The sequence below is a fragment of the Cyprinus carpio genome, chromosome A13 (genome assembly GCF_018340385.1).
Source record: "Cyprinus carpio isolate SPL01 chromosome A13, ASM1834038v1, whole genome shotgun sequence".
Taxonomy (NCBI): Eukaryota; Metazoa; Chordata; class Actinopteri; order Cypriniformes; family Cyprinidae; genus Cyprinus; species Cyprinus carpio.
The window spans coordinates 21,199,440-21,218,442 of record NC_056584.1 but is presented as its reverse complement, the minus strand read 5'-3'; the positions used below and the strand labels follow the sequence as shown (position 1 = coordinate 21,218,442).

Here is a 19,003-nt window from a genome sequence, read left to right as displayed (position 1 = left end):
TGTTCCACACAGCTCCAGGGGGTTAATAAAAGCCTCCTGAAGCGAATCGATCCGTTTTTGTAAGAAAAATATCCATATTTAAAACTTAATAAACTGTAATCTCTAGCTTCCACTAACTGGTACATGTGTTCATGAGAGGGTGGCGTTTCAGCGGATGACGTAGGTGTAGCGTAAGCTCCAGTAAGAACAACTGAGTCGCGAGGGGGCTTAAGCCCCTGATCTTTTTGAAGATGGAACATGTTTCACTTCCCAGATAAAATGTTTAATAACTTTAACTTGTTCTCCAAGTATTAGAAATTCATGATAAAAGCAGTCTACCCTGCTATTTGTAGATCCAAAAGACCAAACAGATCGGTCTGTGTGATGAATAAATTTAGCAGCACGTGTGTGATAGTTTTTCAATGTGTGAGAGCCTGTTTATAAATCTGTGGTCAAACAGAGAACATTTAATGAAATGTTTTAGTCCAAATTCACTTAACATCAGTCCAGTGTTTGAAATATGTTTAAATAGCCAGATCGCCATCTCTTTTTCTCAGGGGCTCTCTGACCCTAGCAACACCCCTGGGTGAGAATATATTAGTCTCACGAGAACCAAGTTTTGTTTACAAAGCAAAGGAAGCAAAGCTATGCCTGCGTCCTACTGGAACGCCATTCTCTCGTGAACGCGCAGTTAGTGGAAGCTAGACATTCGCTTGAGGAGGCTTTTATTAACCCCCGGAGCTGTGTGGGACACTTTTTAAGATGGATGGACGCAGTTTATTGGACTTCTCTTGGGCTATTGAATTCACTGCCATTATAAAGCTTGGAAGAGCCAGGACGTTATTATTTTTTTTTTTTTTAATATTTAATATTTTTTTAATACACGTAGGATGGATTGAGGGTGAGTAAATTATGGGGTAATTTTAAGCAAAATCTTTTGTTTGTCAGTCTTGATAACTGGAGAAGAGGAGTTTCTTAAGTAACTGCAACTTTTGCTCATAACTCCTTTCCATTCATTACATTTCTGCTGAAAATAAAATAAAATTGGGTTTTGTGCATGTTGACAAGCTGAACTATCTGAACAACAACTCTGTATGGGAGACAAGTTTAAACCATCAAAGACCAGTTTAAACTGGCTAATAATGTGTGTGTTTTTTCAGCATTTTAAAAAAACTTTTCTCACTTAACCACACTTGGCCACAGTCAATATGATGGAAGAGTAAAATGATTATCATGATTCTTTTGTCAACTAGTTTATTTTTCCTCCATAGCCAGAGAAGTGCAGATTTAGAGCATTTGTCTGCAATACTCAAATTCGCTAGTTATGTAACCTTGGGTTAAGGAGTGTTTTAGGTCCTTATAGCAACAGTATAAAGTTATCTGGGGCTTGATTAAGGTCCTCTAAAATATTGTGTAACCCTGGGAAGGTGGGCCATCCATAAAAAACAACAACATAAAGAAACATTTCTGGAGAAAGAAAAAAAAAATTAAAGAGTACTGTGAGGTTGGCAATGTCTTTCAGATTCTGATTTGCATAACTGATTAAGTAAGCGTTTAATCAAAATAACAGGTAATGTGTACAGGTAAAGAGTGTACAGCTATTGAATATTGATGCTTAGCTTACATTATAATTAGGATCTTCCAAATTAGCTAAGACATGCATGTCTTTTTTTTTCCTGCTGTTTTTTGCATTTTATTTGTTTCTCACATTTAACATAGGATCTATAGTATATTCAGGTCACAATTCTCACACATTATTTTTGTCTGCTGTTTCTCCAGTGTGAAATTGCCTTTTTTATTTATTTATTTAAATAAATTTACCCCATTTTATGCAGTCTGCTTTGTTAGGTTTTACCCCAGTGATTGTGTAAGATGCTCCACACTTAGTCATCAAGAATGATCTCATATCTGGAACCATAAAAAAATGGTTACTCCTTTTTTGCCTTATTTTAATGTCCCAAAGGTCAACAGAGTTTGTACTTAGAGTGCAACATCTATTTGTCCCTTCAGTGACTGATATTCCCAGGTAGGACATATTTCTGGTTCAGTATCTGTTGTGTTTCCTAGAACAACACTGTTGTCCAACAAATAATTATAATGATCCACTATTGCTAAATGTTCATTGCTAACATCTGATCGACACTTTTGTTTCAGGACCAATGAGGATGCTGGAATATGTCAAAATTTATGGTAAAATCACAATCCTGTCCCTTAACAGGTGAGTCAAGGTTGTTTTTGCTTTCTTCATTACATGAATAGTTCACCCAAAAACGAAAATTTGCTGAAAATGTACTCGTCTTCAGGCTAGACATTTCTTTATGAGAACGGGTTTGGTGAAATTTAGCATTAAATCACTTGTTCACCAATAGATCTTCTGCAGTGAATGGGTCCAAACAGCTGATAAAACCATCACAATAATCCACATGATTTCAGTCCATCAATTAACATCTTGTAAAGTGAAAAACTGAGCGTTTGTAAAAAAAAAAAAAAAAAAGAAAAACAAAGATCAATCGTTTAAACTTTAAACCATTACATGTGGCCAAAATCCATAAAAACGCTTCCTCCAGTGAAAAAGTTGACCCCTTGTTACCAATTTATTATGGATATTATGGATAGAGGAAGCAGTGTTTGAAGTTAAAAATGTCTTGATGGATTTGTTTATTATGTTATAAACATGCAGCTTTTCACTTCAGAAGACATTAAATGATGGACTGGAGACCAGCCCTATCCCATCCCTCTTAGGCAGAGCGTGTTTCTTATTGGCTAGTTTTTTTGGTTGGCCAAAGGGCTCGTTTTGCTGTTTTACAAATCGTGAAGGGATAGTTCACCCCAATCATTTACTGACACTCATGTCATCAGTAAAATGCAATGAAAAAAAGTAAGTCAGTGCGAACCGAAACTGTTTGTTTGGTTGCCAATATTCTTCAAAATATAATCTTTTGTGTAAAATACATACAGGTTTGGAATGACATGGGGGTGTGTATGATGACACTGTATTTGTTTTTGGGTCAATTATACCTTTAAGATGTGATAAAACAGATCAAACTCTCTTTCTCATGTTGTCTTTTTCTGAGGGTCATGCTATTTTTAAATGTTTTTCTGAATGTAATATGGTGATGTATACCGTGAGATCCACCCACTCCTGTTTCTAAAATAAACTACAACACTGGCCCACACATATCCACGCTGTCTCTCTTTCTGTCTGTCTGTGTTTTTTTTTTTTTTTTTTTTTTTACTGAGACTGTTTCTTGTTGCTCTCTGTCTGTCTCTCTTTTTTTCATGTTTTATTTTCCCTGCATGGCTTGTTGTGATGTCATAGCATGAAATAACACTCTTATTAACATGAAGAAACATTGCATGACTAGTCTTGGAGAAAACTTCTGAATGTGCATCCGGTCGACAATCCCTAATTATCTGTCTTGTTAATGGCTGAAAACAAAGATGGTCTTCCTACTCTCTCCTGAGCTCATCTCCCCTTCATTAGACTTGCGTAATCTTCCTGGTGATGATGATGTGTGCGTGGGGTTGTGATTTCTCCCAGGAAGAAACCTGGTAAAACATCAGTCACTTTGGGGAAGGCATTTTGAACATTAGAAAATGAAAATCTGAAGCTTCTACACAACTGTGCTGGTCAATCCAAATATAAACCAATACTATACTATATATAATATATTATAAATTGTTTGAAATGGCACACACCAGATTTCCTAATTAAATAACATATTCTTACATCATTCTCAGACCTTAGTACTGAATTTATAATTCAGATTATTTGACATGTTTATATTGGTTTATGACAAACACGATTCCAAAAAAGTTGGGACACTGTACAAATTGTGAGTAAAAAAGGAATGGAATAATTTACAAATCTCATAAACTTGTATTTTATTCACAATAGAATATAGATAACATATCAAATGTTGAAAGTGATACATTTTGAAATGTCATGCCAAATATTGGCTCATTGTGGGTGAACACAATCCACCGTGCCATTCGCCGTTGCCGGCTAAAACTCTATAGGTCAAAAAAGAAGCCATATCTAAACATGATCCAGAAGCGCAGGCGTTTTCTCTGGGCCAAGGCTCATTTAAAATGGACTGTGACAAAGTGGATCACTGTTCTGTGGTCAGACGAATCAAAATTTGAAGATCTTTTTGGAAAACTGGGACGCCATGTCATGCGGACTAAAGAGGACAAGGACAACCCAAGTTGTTATCAGCGCTCAGTTCAGAAGCCTGCATCTCTGATGGTATGGGGTTGCATGAGTGCGTGTGGCATTGGCAGCTTACACATCTGGAAAGGCACCATCAATGCTGAAAGGTATATCCAAGTTCTAGAACAACATATGCTCCCATCCAGACATCGTCTCTTTCAGGGAAGACCTTGCATTTTCCAACATGACAATGCCAGACCACATTCTGCATCAATTACAACATCATGGCTGCACAGAATAAGGATCCGGGTACTGAAATGGCCAGCCTGCAGTCCAGATCTTTCACCCATAGAAAACATTTGGCCCTTCATAAAGAGGAAGATGCGACAAAGAAGACCTAAGACAGTTGAGCAACTAGAAGCCTGTATTAGACAAGAATGAGACAACATTCCTATTCCTAAACTTGAGCAACTTGTCTCCTCAGTCCCCAGACGTTTGCAGACTGTTATTAAAAAGAAGAGGGGATGCCACACAGTGGTAAACATGGCCTTGTCCCAACTTTTTTGAGATGTGTTGAGCCATGAAATTTAAAATCAACTTATTTTTCCCTTAAAATGATACATTTTCTCATTTTGAACATTTGATATGTAATCTATGTTGTATTCTGAATAAAATATTGAAATTTGAAACTTCCACATCATTACATTCTGTTTTTATTCACAATTTGTACAGTGTCCCAACTTTTTTGGAATCGGGTTTGTATATGTATTATTAATGAGATGCGATGAATTTAAGTTTGGGTCGATGGGATTTTTTTTTAAGTCTCTCTTGCTTTCTCCCACATAAACAGGCTTCTATTTTTGCTTCTCTGTCTCTCTCTCTCTCTCTCCATTCGTTTCTGAATATTTAATCAGTCTTAATGTTCTTCTGAAGATGTTTAGTGAGCTGGATCTAAAACTCTCTGACATATCAAAGTGTTTTAGTGGAGTTAATATGCACCAGCATGGTGCCATGAGACATTTTGAGATTGAATGGATTATACTGATTAAGAGCACTGTTTTATCCTTATCTTGTTTTTATTGGTGTAACTACAATTGTTGAAGTGACACAAGTTCAGAAAAAACTAAATCCCAATTACTGAATGGATGGCTCTGGTCCTGAATGCTTGGCAGTAGACACAGAAATATAGACGCTAAAATATAATATCTGATGCATGCAAATATACTGCTTATTTTGTGTAGACAGACTTTTCACAGAAGTAAAAATACAGGATCGGACTACCTGGGGATGAGCAAATGAGTAAACAAAAGAATTTGGCTGGACTATCTTTTTAATAACCCTACATGAACACAAACAGGAGACAGGTGAGGCTGGCTCATTGAGATTAGGGAGATTTGAGACTATTAAATAGATTTCATCGCTGGATAATGCAGGAGTGTTTTAACTAATTTAATGAGGGCCAGACTGAATGTCAGTGAGTCATATCGCATCAAGATCCCTTTCTCTCTTGAGCTCTTTTTCCTCTTTTTCTCTCCCTCTCACTCTCATTCTGGCCCTGTCTTTACGGTTGTGCATTATCCTATATAGGACTAGGCTGAGTGTAGCCTACTATCAAAAAGTAACAACGTTACTAAATATGTTTTTCATTAGCTTTACAGCAGCTCAAATTTTCAAAACAGTCGATTTTCCCGTAAAACGCAATCAGCAGACAAAAAATAAGTTTCAGATTAGTGTGTGACGAAACATTGCTATTTTTGACACAATATTGCATTGCTGACGATGCTGCTTTACAGTCAAGTAAACTGATAATACACTCACCAAATACACTCACTCACCTAAACTGTACTGTGAAATTGTGTCCCAGTCTGGATGCACCCTAACTGAAATATATATCACATAGGCCTACACTACGATTTAATAGTTTGGAGTCAATAAATGTTGTTTTTTTGAGCTTTTTATTCATCAAAAATTACCGGGGGAAAAAAAAATCAACCAAATCTTTTGAATCATTTTTTAAAGGATCATGTGACACTGAAGGCTGCTGAAAATTCAGCTTTGCCATAAAAATGTTTATAATATGGTTAAAATAGTTCTTGTCATAAGTGCATATTCTTTCTGCTTGTGGTGCTAATGTATGGGAACATGTTGTTTTTATATTTCCAGGAGAGCTCTTGCAAAAGGGACTTCCTGTTCTTAAATGTTTATGTGGCTCTGAATCTGAAAATGTGGACAGGAATCGTGGGCAGACCTGTAATTAGCACAAGCATGGAGACAAAAGAGATCAGGTTTGTGCTCGACATCACCGGCAGCATCACAATGTGTATTTATCTGACTGCATACAAACAAATTCATGGACTCTGACTTCAGGGAACAAATATTAAATAAGCCTACTTAGTAGGACGATGGCGTTGAATCTTATTGGTTCCAAGAAGACTATTGCTATGAGTGACAGCACTTACGCCATGTGAGGCCAGTTCTAGGACATACTGCTGTTGATGATGTGCAGAGGCAGCCTGATACCTAAATCTGAAGTTTAACTCATATTAAAAGACAAATTTGAATCATGCTGTGAAAAAAAAAAAAAAAACATGCTGCTGCATTTGGAAATCTTTTATTGTTGCCTGTTATTTCTCATTTCATTCCCTGATGGGAATAGGCCAGAATGTCTGTCGATTTCAGATGCTGGAGTGTTGCTGTGACTCATTTAAGCCGTGTTCTGTGAACTGTACTGACCACACGTTTGATTGTTAGAGAACCATGAGGCAAACTTCTCACCTGACTACTATGATGAAAGAAGAAAACACCTCTGAAAGAGGAACGATTATGTCCATTGTATTAGCACTCACTGTTATACAATACGTCCATATTTCGAACTGTTATTTTTCATCAAAATGTATTGAGATGAAACTCTTATATGTCTTCTTATCAGCTGAAGTTGCCTGGGCCGCATGGGTTATTGGTTCATGTTAACCAACAGCAAACGCTACTGTTGTAGCTTAATGTAATTAGGTGTAATTAAAGTGTGTCATTTCTGTGCCGCTGGTGGCATTATTCCATTATTCAAAAACAACAGTTCTGTCATAAACTCAAACTATCAGTTCTGCTCAAATAGTAGTTTGGTTCTGCTAGTACGTATAAAATGACACACTTCACCTTTAACATAGTTAATTTAACGTAGTAATTTAATACCATTTAACATCATTGTAATAAAGATTAGGGATATAAAAGTAAATAGAGCAGATATGTTTGAAAAAGAACTGTTATGATACAATATTGACCTTTAGCCTACACATTGCGGTTAAAAGTTGGTAGTCTTTTGAAATTGCCTGCAAACTTACATTCAAGTCTGGTTCCATTCTGGTTGATTCCATTGCCTACTTTTTATTTTCTAATCAAATCCTAATGGATAAAATCAAGTACTCATTCTACCGTTTTTCAGGCAAATATCCAATTTTGCTTTGAAGTGTGTCACAATTCAGAAGTAAAATGGGTATGTTGACTCTAATATTTCTACCTCACTTAATGGAAAGGCCATTACTGTAATTCAGCCCTCTAAGGGAAGTCTGGCAGTGCTACAGAGACCACTAATGGTGTAATGACAAAGGAAAATCTATCATGTCTGTGAAGTTATCATTCGTTCTTTGACCCTGTCACAGTTGCTTAGGCAAACCTCTCTACTTTCAGATTCAGAGGTTATTGACTCATCGACTGGATATTTTTAGTGAGGTTCAAACGGATTCTAATTAAGAAGAACGTTTGATATCTGACTATATATGGGCATCACAGAGAGAGAAAGAGGGAGACCAGAAAGAAAGACAGATATGCTCACGGGCTAATTAGCCGTCACAATCGATGCAGAGAAATGGAGACATGGCAGGGTTTTTGTGTGTGTATATGTGTGAGCGAGAATGAGAGATTAAGTAAATGTGTGTCAGTGAATACAGTAGAGAGTGTGTGTGTATATGACTTTGTGTAATTGAATGTGTGTATATCTGCAATCACACAGTGTGTCACCATCTTTGGAGGAAAAGTGAGGTCACGGCCCCCCCCACTGTGATCTGTGTCTGTGACATTTACAGTGAAACTTGAATTATTAAACATCTGGGAATGTATCGATCACTTGAGGTTCATGCTGTCAAGCCTGAACTGTGTTGCTCATGAAAGAACCAACAGAGCTGTAATAATCAGATTATGTCTTACGGAATGAGTTTTGGCCTCCTTTAAAGTTCCCATCTAGGACAATTGTATTTCTCTCCTCCTTGCACTTCACCACTCTTTCTCCCCCAGTCCTCTATCCTTGTTTCTTATGTGTTTTATTTCGGTCTCTCTGTAATGACTATCTGCACTTTATGTCTCACATGTTGTTCTAACTGCAAAGACAAAGCATGTGAGTGATTGAATGAATGTTGATGGCTTTCTTCTTGAACCTTCTTTTGTGCATTCTGTTATTTGCTGTGCAGTATTTTAGTATATGAACTGGGTGAATTTGTCAAAGCCTGTCAATAACATGTCCAGACCATGTTTCTACCTGAAACAAGTGGGAGAAAATATAAATATTTAGAATAATAAAAATAAAGCATACCTTTGGACCATTAAATTTTTTTGCATAGTGGCATGTTTTTAATGAAAATTAAGCAAATTCAAGGCCTCCACTTATTGTAATATGTGAGACATATATGTAAAGAGAGTAATGTATTAAACTAATATGAATAGTTAGAATTAATATTGAGAACAGTGCAGACTTATTACTGGAATTAGAATTTGGGGGCAAATGTGCTAAATTGACATGAAAACAATTAAAAATGCATCTTAATGGTTCTAAAATAAGCTTAATTTTCTTTATACATCAATTAAAATGTCATTCTTTTTATTAAGATTGTTTTAAAAATTTTATTACTGTAATGCATTTTTTATATATATATTTTTTAAATGAAAATAAATATTTTGATGACATTTTAAGTATAATTGTAAATCAAGTTTTTGCTGATTTTTGTGTACAAACTTTAAAAAAAAATAGATTTGTATATTTATTAAATTACAAATATTATATTACAATGTCTTTAATAGACTTCATTTTCTGTGTACAACATATTATTTCTTATTTCTTTCTTTTAATTAAGGGAAAACGTGAACCTGGACATGTTGTTGTGAGATTTCTCCTAATTACATGCTTTTATGTTACTTATGTAACCATATAAGTGCACTATTCACCATAATGTCAGAAAAAGAGGTTTTCAGTGAGCTTCTGCATGTGGGCATGAAACCCTGTGGTTTGGTAATTGACCTGGAGTTAAAAAACGTCAGTTAGCCTGGTGACTGCTGTTGCACCCCTGTAGTGCCAAAGTGTGGATTATGCAATGCCTGACTTTAAAACTACACCGTCCCCATTTGTGATCAGTCTTGTATCCAAGTTATTAGTATCATGTTCCTCTTAGACCTCAAAGCCGATAGCTTTTAACAGATTGCTTTTTTAAACTAAAGGTATATGTTGATGTTGACTCACTCAGTATGAATCTTTTCTTTATCAACCCAATTATCATGTCTGTTTGTTGGCAGGTGGCTGAGGGCAGAACAGGTGTTTCTGTGAGGGGCCCATCAGAGTGAGAGCCTTCGGTGATTAAAGCTTAATAGAAACTAAAGGGCAGACACAACCCGACAGCACTGAATCTTTAAGAAGCAACTCTATACAGTTTGGCAGATTTTTGTGAATCTGTTGTGTAAGCCTGCGTACAAATGGGTCTTGACAAGGCTGTTTTTTCTTTAGGAAAGGACAACTAGGAACATTGTCCTGCATAGGCCCTGTGACAAGGAACTAAATATTCAAGTATTCATGAGACCAAAGGTATTTATTCATTAAATAAACAGTAATTATTGGTCAACCAGTAATATGAATATAGGAAAATGTCCTGAAAAATTTCTGAATGTCTTCAGTTGAATAACTTGCTCTACTACTGTATGTTCCTGGCTGACCATGCCCTTGATTTTATTTTGTACTTTTGCTTTCTATAAATTCATTGTACCTCACACACTATTGTCATATTTCAGACAGTAATAATATCCACCCTAATCAAATTAACATTAACTGTCAATAAGTTTCATTTTGGACATGTGCTATAATTACATCATTTCATATTTAATCTGTAAAGCATCTAAATGTTTAGAAGTAAAGGACTTGTGAAACTCAAAACAATTAATGAAATGATAAAAATGTAAAATGATGAATCACTGAATTATAAGGGAAAATAAAACCATTGTATTCACCAACAAATATGATGTATATTTTTAAAAGAACCCTTTTAAAATGTGACAACTTGCCTTAACCTGACATTACTGAGAAATAATCTGAACCCTGTTCAATATTTCAGGTATCTGCTTTTATTTTATAGTTGACTCTTATATTTGATACATGCTCAAAAAAGGTACCAAAGCTGTCACTGGGACGGTACCTCTTTGTACCTTAATTATCCTAACATTAACATTTTAGATTTAGGATATAATTCACTTTCACATTTAAGAGGATTTACAGAGGATTCTATGTTTAAAACCACTGCTAAAGAAAACACACTTTTGTGTAATTGGACATCTGATACAAAATACTTATTGAAATACAGCCCTTGTGCCAACTACCCCCATTTCCCTTAAAGGTACTATTACAGAAATTTGACTTTTTGACGTTTTAATTTTATATTTTTGCAATGTCGACTATTACAATATAAACGCTTAAGAGCTAACCTTTTTTTCTGTGCAGTGGGGTTGTTGTGCGCTCTTGCGCATTTAACGCGCTTGGTATCGGAGATCCCCAGCGCCTGCCTGTGCGCCTCGGCGCAGTTGCGCGTGCGCGAGGAGCTCCCCGTGCCCACTGACTTGTAGCTTTGAGACCAGAGTGCGCGCGGGTGGCACACAGTAGCTCCAGGGCAGCCAGCGCGCAACGTTACCATGAGCCTCCCCGCTCCGCCGGCAGAGACTCCACGCGCAGAGAGTGCCCACCTGAAGAGAGCAGCGCGACACCCACAGCCACACGATGCACGGGGGAAAGAGAGGGCTGGTGGCACCGCAAAACACTTTCCTGGAGAATATCGTTAGACGCTCGAGTGGTGAGGAGCACGCCTATGCTTTCTGAAATGCGTTAGGTCTCTTGACATTACAGTGACCGTTTTGCTCTGCATTAACATACTGATTAGACAGCAATTCAAACTAAAAAAAACATGTAATTAATATGGAGCTGTTTTGCACAGTTATTCGTATATTCATATTACATTTAAGATATGAAACATGGACGGTGTGATGGAACATTTTAATGCTTTAACTTAATAATGTATTTTTTTCTTTTAGTTTGTCTTAAATTTTTGGGGATTTTTTCAATGCATTATTGACACCATGATGTTTGTTCTTAAGTCGTTTTTGAGATAAAATGCGAGTTAAATAAAGAAACTTCATGAACCAGTCTTCATTGCAAATGCACTTTATGTCATTTAATAAAAATTATTATATTTTTACTGCTCTGCAGAATTTTAACATTACAGAAATGTACTAATTCTAATAAACAATAAAACGTTAAGCAGCATAATTGAGAGAATTATTGTGTACTGTTAATTATAACCTATGCAGTTTTATATAATTAGGCATTTCTCGTTCAGTTTATTAAAAAGGCACTCAATATAATTTCACTCCACATCTCTGCGCCAGCAGCACATCAGGATTGGCATGAAGTCGTTTGATGGTTTTTAGAGATGCGAAGAAAATTGCGGACTGTTGCGATTGCCACCGCTAGAGGGAGCATCATCTCTTATTTCCTGTTACAGTGATGCTGTTTGTGTCTGGATTCTTTGTAGTGCATCATAAACAACACTTATCTGAGGATTATAGTATGTAATATAACACAGGATAGTTAAAGTGAGTGATTTGAATGTACATCTAATAAGAGGTTTTAAACATCCCATTCACATTCTGCACTAAGAAGGACAACATTTTGTAGCTTTGTTTTTTTGAGCTTTCGAAAGTCTATATTTTATAGAGAGTACACCAGATGTTGAAGTAGATCAGAGACAGTAATTTACTGTAGTGTGTGTCAGATCACTAATTCCTGCTCCCTCTTTTATTCTTTGTCATCATCTCTGAACCTTAAGAGACGAGTTTCTTGCTGGGGAACGCTCAGATTGTGGACTGGCCTGTAGTTTATAGTAATGACGGCTTCTGCAAGCTGTCTGGATACCACAGAGCAGAGGTCATGCAGAAAAGCAGCACATGCAGGTGAGTGGCTATACATGTGACAATAAAAATCTGTAGGAGTATGTTACACACAGTTTTTGCGGTACCTTACGGGCCTGTTGAATAAAACAGTTTAAGACCGAAACTTTACATTTTTAGTTGTGGATCCTTTTGGATTCATTCCTACAAAACCAAGAAGTAATTATGTCATAATCTTGAGGTGTTAAATCACTTTGGCTCTGCCCAAAGTAGTGGAACATGTACAATGAATCTTGAAATCTCTGGTACTGATTATTCTTTTGTAAATTGTTGTAAAAGAATTTGGAATTTAAGTTTAAATAGATGAAAGTATCTTTTTGGCCAAGCCATGATCTAGTATCGCAGTGGCAAAAAAAAATCTAATTTCAATAAGTGGCTGTCATAAAATGCTGAGCCACAGATATACTGTCTTGCAGGCCTTAAAGACTCTATACCAAACTTTAAAAGCATCTCTTCTAGCCATGCTTACAACGGACAGTTTTTTGTCAGTAATAAGCTTTTATCTGGGACTGCAACAGAAACAAACAGGCTAAGATGGAATAATTGGTCACACTTTTGCATATGAATTTTTAGCAAATGTCTGTAATCTTTTAATCTTTGTTATAACATATGACCACAATTCATGTCTGTTGGAAAAAATATAATTTTGCTTGGTCATATGACTTCCTGAATTCATTAGAATCTACGTAAATCCCACTCAAAGGATTGATGGGAGGGAGAACTCACCATTTCTTCTTAAACCGAATGATTTGGTTTGAAAATAGGAGAATATTGTCAATCTGTCTGAATAATCTCTCTCTGTAGTTTTATGTATGGGGAGCTGACAGACAAGAAGACCATAGAAAAAGTGAGACAGGCCTTTGACAACTACGAGTCCAACTGCTTTGAAGTGCTGCTGTACAGAAAGAACAGTAAGTGAGACTTCAAACAAAACTATGAACACTGGCTAACACCTCTAAAGTTCCTTACTTATGCTGGTGAATGCAGAATATGTCTTTTAGAGGTGTTCTAAACCATAGAAAAACACGTTAAATTCCACACAGAATTGAATATCAGAACAAACCACTTTTGGTGTATTAAACATTGCTATGTATACTATCGGTCAAAAGTTTGAAAATATTTGAATTTGTAAAAATATATTTAAAACTGTTTTTAAACGAAGTCTCTTACTATCAATTCTGCATTTATTTGATAAAATTAACAGTACAGTACAAAATAAGTATTTTATATTTTAATATACAGTATTTTAAAATGTTATTTATAAATGTATACATTTAAAATGTAATTTATTCCTGTGATGGCAAAGCTAAATTTTCAGCCATTACCTCAGTGTCGCATGATTCTTCAGAAATAATTTTCAATGTTGATTTCGTGTTCAGTTATTATTGGTGCTCAGTTATTAATAATGATTCTTATTATTATCAATGTTGAAAAAGTTTTTGCTGCTTAATATTTTTGTGGAAACTGTGATTCATTTTTTCAGTATTTTTACAAAGTTCAAAAGAACTGCATTTTTCTGAAACAGAAAACTTTTGTGACATTATAAAGGTCATTACGTTTTTTTATTTTATTTTTTTATCTTACAGAGCCAAAACAATTGAGTGGTAATGTTTCACAGTTTCTGCAAGAAAACAACATTGATAAAAAAGTTTTTGTGCACAAAATCAGCATATTAGAATGATTTCTGAAGAATCATGTGACACTAAAGACTGAAGTAAAGGCTGCATAAAATTCAGCTTTGCCATTTTTCCATTAAAAAAAAAAAATCCAAGAAATCAAAGCTATATTTAGCAAGTGGATTATGATAGATCCTCTGAGGTGAGCTCTTCTGACTTGAGCATACAAATGTGCTCATATAAATTTATTGTCATGCAATAAAACACAATATATACTATGGTATATATACTCTATTGTTTTACTTAATACAGGAGCATATTTTTATTATCATATATTGGTTAGAACAGTCAATATAAAAAGGTTGTGAACTAGTTTTAAAATGTGGCGCTGTCAGAAATCATATGATAATGCTTACTTTGACATCTGACCTTGTACAGGAACTCCGGTGTGGTTCTACATGCAGATTGCGCCAATCCGAAATGAAAATGACAAAGTGGTTTTGTTCTTGTGTACATTTAAGGACATCACTGTCTTTAAACAGCCTATTGAAGATGAAAGCACCAGGGGTGAGTTTTACACTCTCACGCTCACATATATGCTATACATAATTTGTATAATCCACTTGTAATGTCAATGATTCATTCAAAACAGATTCTCTAAAAGTCACAGTTTATATTGAACATTTAATGGTAACAGACTGGCCAATAGTACTTGTTGGGCTTGATTTTGTTATGACAGATAAACACTTCCTCTAATGTGCTTATGTCATATAAATAAATATTTGTTTATGATTGCAAGGGTTGCCAGCTTTTTCCTTTTGGCACTCACACACAAGTGTTATTTTCAAGCACTTTGTGTGTGTGTGTGTGTGTTTGCTGGTGGGAGCTTGTTTATTGAGCTGTGAAAAGTTATATAGAGTCTGATTCCAAAACTCCCAATAGTGCTGGCATAGACGTTCTGCTTTGGTGTGTGTGGGTGAATTTCATAAATCCTTTTTTAACCAAGGTCCAGGTCATATTTCACCCCAAAAACAAAATAAAGAAACAAGAAATGAAATGTTTCAAGAAACAAGTGAAGCATATTTTTAGGAGCATTATGTTTTGTTTTGTTTTTTATTCAGTTACTACACTATCTTGATGACAATTAAGTGCATTCTTTTCTTTAAAATAAGTTGATTATTGTTTTTACAGTAATCAGTCACTATGGAGAATAAACGGGAATTATATTAAGAGTAATGAGAATTTTGAGGGAAAATGTCAGAGTGGATTTTGTCACATTTTTTATTATGCTAAATGACTTTGGGTTGAAATGTGATGTGAACATGTTAGCATGAGATTCACCAGTGTGTGTGAGATGAGCTTTACTCACAAAGGAATAAAGGAGAGACAGATTTGAAACGGCTCCAGACAGTGTCCCAGCAGTTATATTTCATTGTAAAATCATTGCAGCAGTGACAGCAAACATTTGTCGCACTTTTACTCATATCTGAGCCACAGAGGACTTATGTTTTGAATTAATGTTTTTATTGTATGCTTATACTATTCAAAAAGGTCAGTAATACTTTAATACTTTTATTCAGCAAGGATACTTTAAATTGATTTTTATTCTATTTCAAATAAATGCTGTTCTTTTGAACTTTCCATTCATCCAAAAAGTACTGAAAAAAGTCACATTTTACACAAAAATATTAACAGCATTGATAATAATAAACCAATCAGCATATTAGAATGATTTCTGAAGCATCATGTGACACTGAAGACTGGAGTAATTGCTGCTTCTGTCTTTCAATTCAGTGAAGCAATTTTTATAAAAACACATTATATGTTTATTAGGTTGGACCAAGTTTGCACGTTTGACTCGAGCGTTGACGAACAGCAAAAGCACCGTTCAGCAGCTCACGCCCATGAGCAGAACTGACATCACTTCACATAAACAATCCAGACTTGCAGAGGTGAGAACACACACACACACACACAGGCAGCATTTGCTTACATCCTTGACTGCACAGTACAAGGTTATTCAAAACTTCATCTCATGGAGGACAAACTTGTAATAGAATCACACACACACACACACACACACACAGGACGCTGCTGTAACGCAATCTCACACGTCTGTTGGACAGCATTAGTCTACAGAGGTCTGCCAGAAGCTGCTATTAATAATTAACACTGATGAGGAATGTATGTATGTGTTTTTTGTTTGTAAGCTTTAAATGTAAAAATTTGTAAACTTATTTTTTCTTAAATATAAAAGTAAGGTCTCCTCTTGATTAACACTGACATAATTATTACCATTCAAAATGTAACAGACAGTATGCAGCCATTTTGTAGGTTTCTATTCTTGCATCTCCATTAAACATATTTTTGCAACCAACAATTTAAAAACACTGCACATCGATAAATGATCTCGAACGATCTTTCGCCCTCCGTTATCTTCTGATATTCATTGTCTCTAGGAGGGAAATTCTGTTAAATCTCTAAGTCAACATCATGTTCCATTTAAACAAATATGCATTGTGTATTGTCCAAGGAAGAACAGAACATTTCCAGTGCTAGTATTAATATTTAATACAAACTCACTTTCCTGAAGGCTCACTGTATTTCAATTCATTTTTACTCATTGTCTCTTAAGATAATCTTCCTATTATATCAGAAGTACTGAAAAGAAAAAAATTATGGCTGTCAATTTAGATTAATTAATACTGAAAATGTATAAATTATATTAAATTAATTTATATATATATATATATAACTGGACACACCAAATTAAAAAATTAATTAATATAATTTATTATACATTTTCAGTATTAATTAATCTAAATTGACAGCCATAATTTTTTTCGTTTCAGTACTTCTGATATAATAGGAATATTATCTTAAGAGACAATGAGTTTTTATATATATGAATTTTATATTTATATATATATATATATATATATAGATATATATAATTTGGTCAAATGATATTTGTATAATTTGACCATGCATTTTCTACAATCAAATTTAAAATAAATATTCATGTCAAAAACTGTGAAATTTCACTTGCATTGGTTTTTACCTTATGATTTTCTTCTCTAAGAATTTTTTTTTTTTTACTCGTTTTAATATTTTTATTTTCTTCTTTGTCTCAGATCCTTTTCTCCCTTTATCTCTTTTTGTCTCATTTGTCCTAGGTGCTTCAACTCGGCTCTGACATTCTTCCGCAGTATAAGCAGGAAGCCCCTAAGACCCCGCCTCACATCATCTTACACTACTGCACCTTTAAGACCACCTGGGACTGGGTCATCCTCATTCTGACCTTCTACACTGCCATCATGGTTCCTTACAATGTCTCCTTCAAGACCAAACAGAATAACGTCACGTGGCTGGTTCTGGACAGTATTGTGGACGTCATATTCCTTGTGGACATCGTGCTTAACTTCCACAACACGTTTGTCGGGCCTGGAGGGGAGGTGATCTCGGATCCGAAGCTGATCAGGATGAACTACCTGAAGACCTGGTTCGTAATAGACCTGCTGTCCTGTCTGCCCTATGACATCATCAATGCTTTCGAAAACGTGGATGAGGTGAGAAACCATTAAGCTGCTGTTTTGTTGGTTTGTACCAGATTAGGACACAGTTTAAAGGAAGTGGTTCTCCTTTTGAAGTGGCAACACTTGGAAAATTGGTTAATATTAAAATTAAATATTAACTATTCATATATTATGAAAATGTTTGTACTTTATTGTTCTAAGAGAAGCTGTAGGTGGCTTTTTCAAGAAAAACTCAGCAGTGCTTCAAACACTTGATTTAGTTTTTTTTTTTTTTACCAGTCAACCCCTCAAAGATGAAAGATTGAACAATTTTTATTATGTCAGGACTCCTCAGATGTACTCTTCTGAGGATAATGCTTTAGGATTCTTGGTCAAATTCATTTAAACTTTTGAAGAGCTTGATAGTTTTGGGACAGAAAAACAGAAAGCTGAACTGGCAGCAATAGAAACCTTAGTGAAAGGTAGTGTCACACAAATGGAGCACACTTTTCACTGACAGCATAAATCTGTTCTATTTTACAGCTTATTTTGGCCAAAAATTTTAAGTTTATGAGCTACTGTACCAAGTACCTCAAATGAAATGCCACTACATTGCCAATAAGTTCTAACAATTCAGTTTTTCCCCAGAAGCTCTCATTTTATCAACTCTGTATCTGAAAAAAAAAACATACTTCACTTCCACTCCGACTAACAAAAGTTGTAGTATCATTGTGGTTCTTATCATTTATGTGTGTAGTATTCACAAGCCAGTCAGTGAAGGTACTACGTGTGGTCTGTGGCTGGGCCTTTTCAGACTGATAGTAATAAAAATAAGCCCGCTGTATTGATTGGCCAAATACTCAGCAAATCATTTGTGATGATTTGTAAAGTTCATCCTCTTGAAAATGGAACCATTTACAAAGTCATATTGTCCTTTGCATCCTCTCCTGGTTTATGTTATGCTTTATGAGTGTGCTTTAGGATAGATATTGATTTGTGCACATACTGTACAGTGGATCATCTTCTCTCTTTCACTCAGGAAGTCAGTGCAGTGAGCTGAGCCCCAGACACACACCTGTCAACACGGTTTCATTGAACACTAGAATGCTTTCAGTTATATATTTTTTTCTTTTTATTATTGACTGTTATGGAATTTAGGTCATGCAAAGTACATTTACAGATTTAAAAAAAAAAATCTTATTTTCAAGTAAAAATGTCTGTACTGTACATCTTGAAAACAAGATACATTTACTCTCTTGGAAAAGAAATTAAGCTTTCAGTATACCTTGATTTTTATAGTATTTTATAGTATTTTATTGTTTATTTAGTGTTTTATTTAGTTAGGTCTGTAACAAGAAAAAAACATTTGACTAATTATGAACCATTTTAAAAGCTCTAAGTAATGCAGCTCTCAGTAAAATTGCATGCAATAAAATGTGCAAAATATATACTGTTTTGTAAACTCATAGTACCAAACACAAACATGTCATTTT

At 35.1% G+C, this 19,003-nt stretch overlaps 1 protein-coding gene across 2 annotated transcripts in view; it reads left to right on the top strand.

The window, feature by feature from the left end:
* The first annotated feature begins 865 nt into the window (after positions 1-865).
* LOC109070008 (potassium voltage-gated channel subfamily H member 5) overlaps positions 866-19,003 on the top strand; it is a 39,971-nt gene continuing 21,833 nt past the window's right edge. The window contains exons 1-10 of one of the 2 annotated variants that reach the window (XM_042769341.1): positions 866-2,197; positions 6,296-6,417; positions 9,689-9,745; positions 9,897-9,974; positions 10,881-11,226; positions 12,259-12,382; positions 13,184-13,290; positions 14,434-14,562; positions 15,829-15,947; positions 17,172-17,564. In XM_042769341.1, coding sequence (XP_042625275.1) covers positions 11,154-11,226; positions 12,259-12,382; positions 13,184-13,290; positions 14,434-14,562; positions 15,829-15,947; positions 17,172-17,564 — 945 coding nt within the window. In that variant the 5' untranslated portion in view covers positions 866-2,197; positions 6,296-6,417; positions 9,689-9,745; positions 9,897-9,974; positions 10,881-11,153. Of the gene's footprint in view, positions 2,198-6,295; positions 6,418-9,688; positions 9,746-9,777; positions 9,975-10,880; positions 11,227-12,258; positions 12,383-13,183; positions 13,291-14,433; positions 14,563-15,828; positions 15,948-17,171; positions 17,565-19,003 lie in introns of those variants that run through there. The other variant, XM_042769342.1, reaches the window with a different exon arrangement.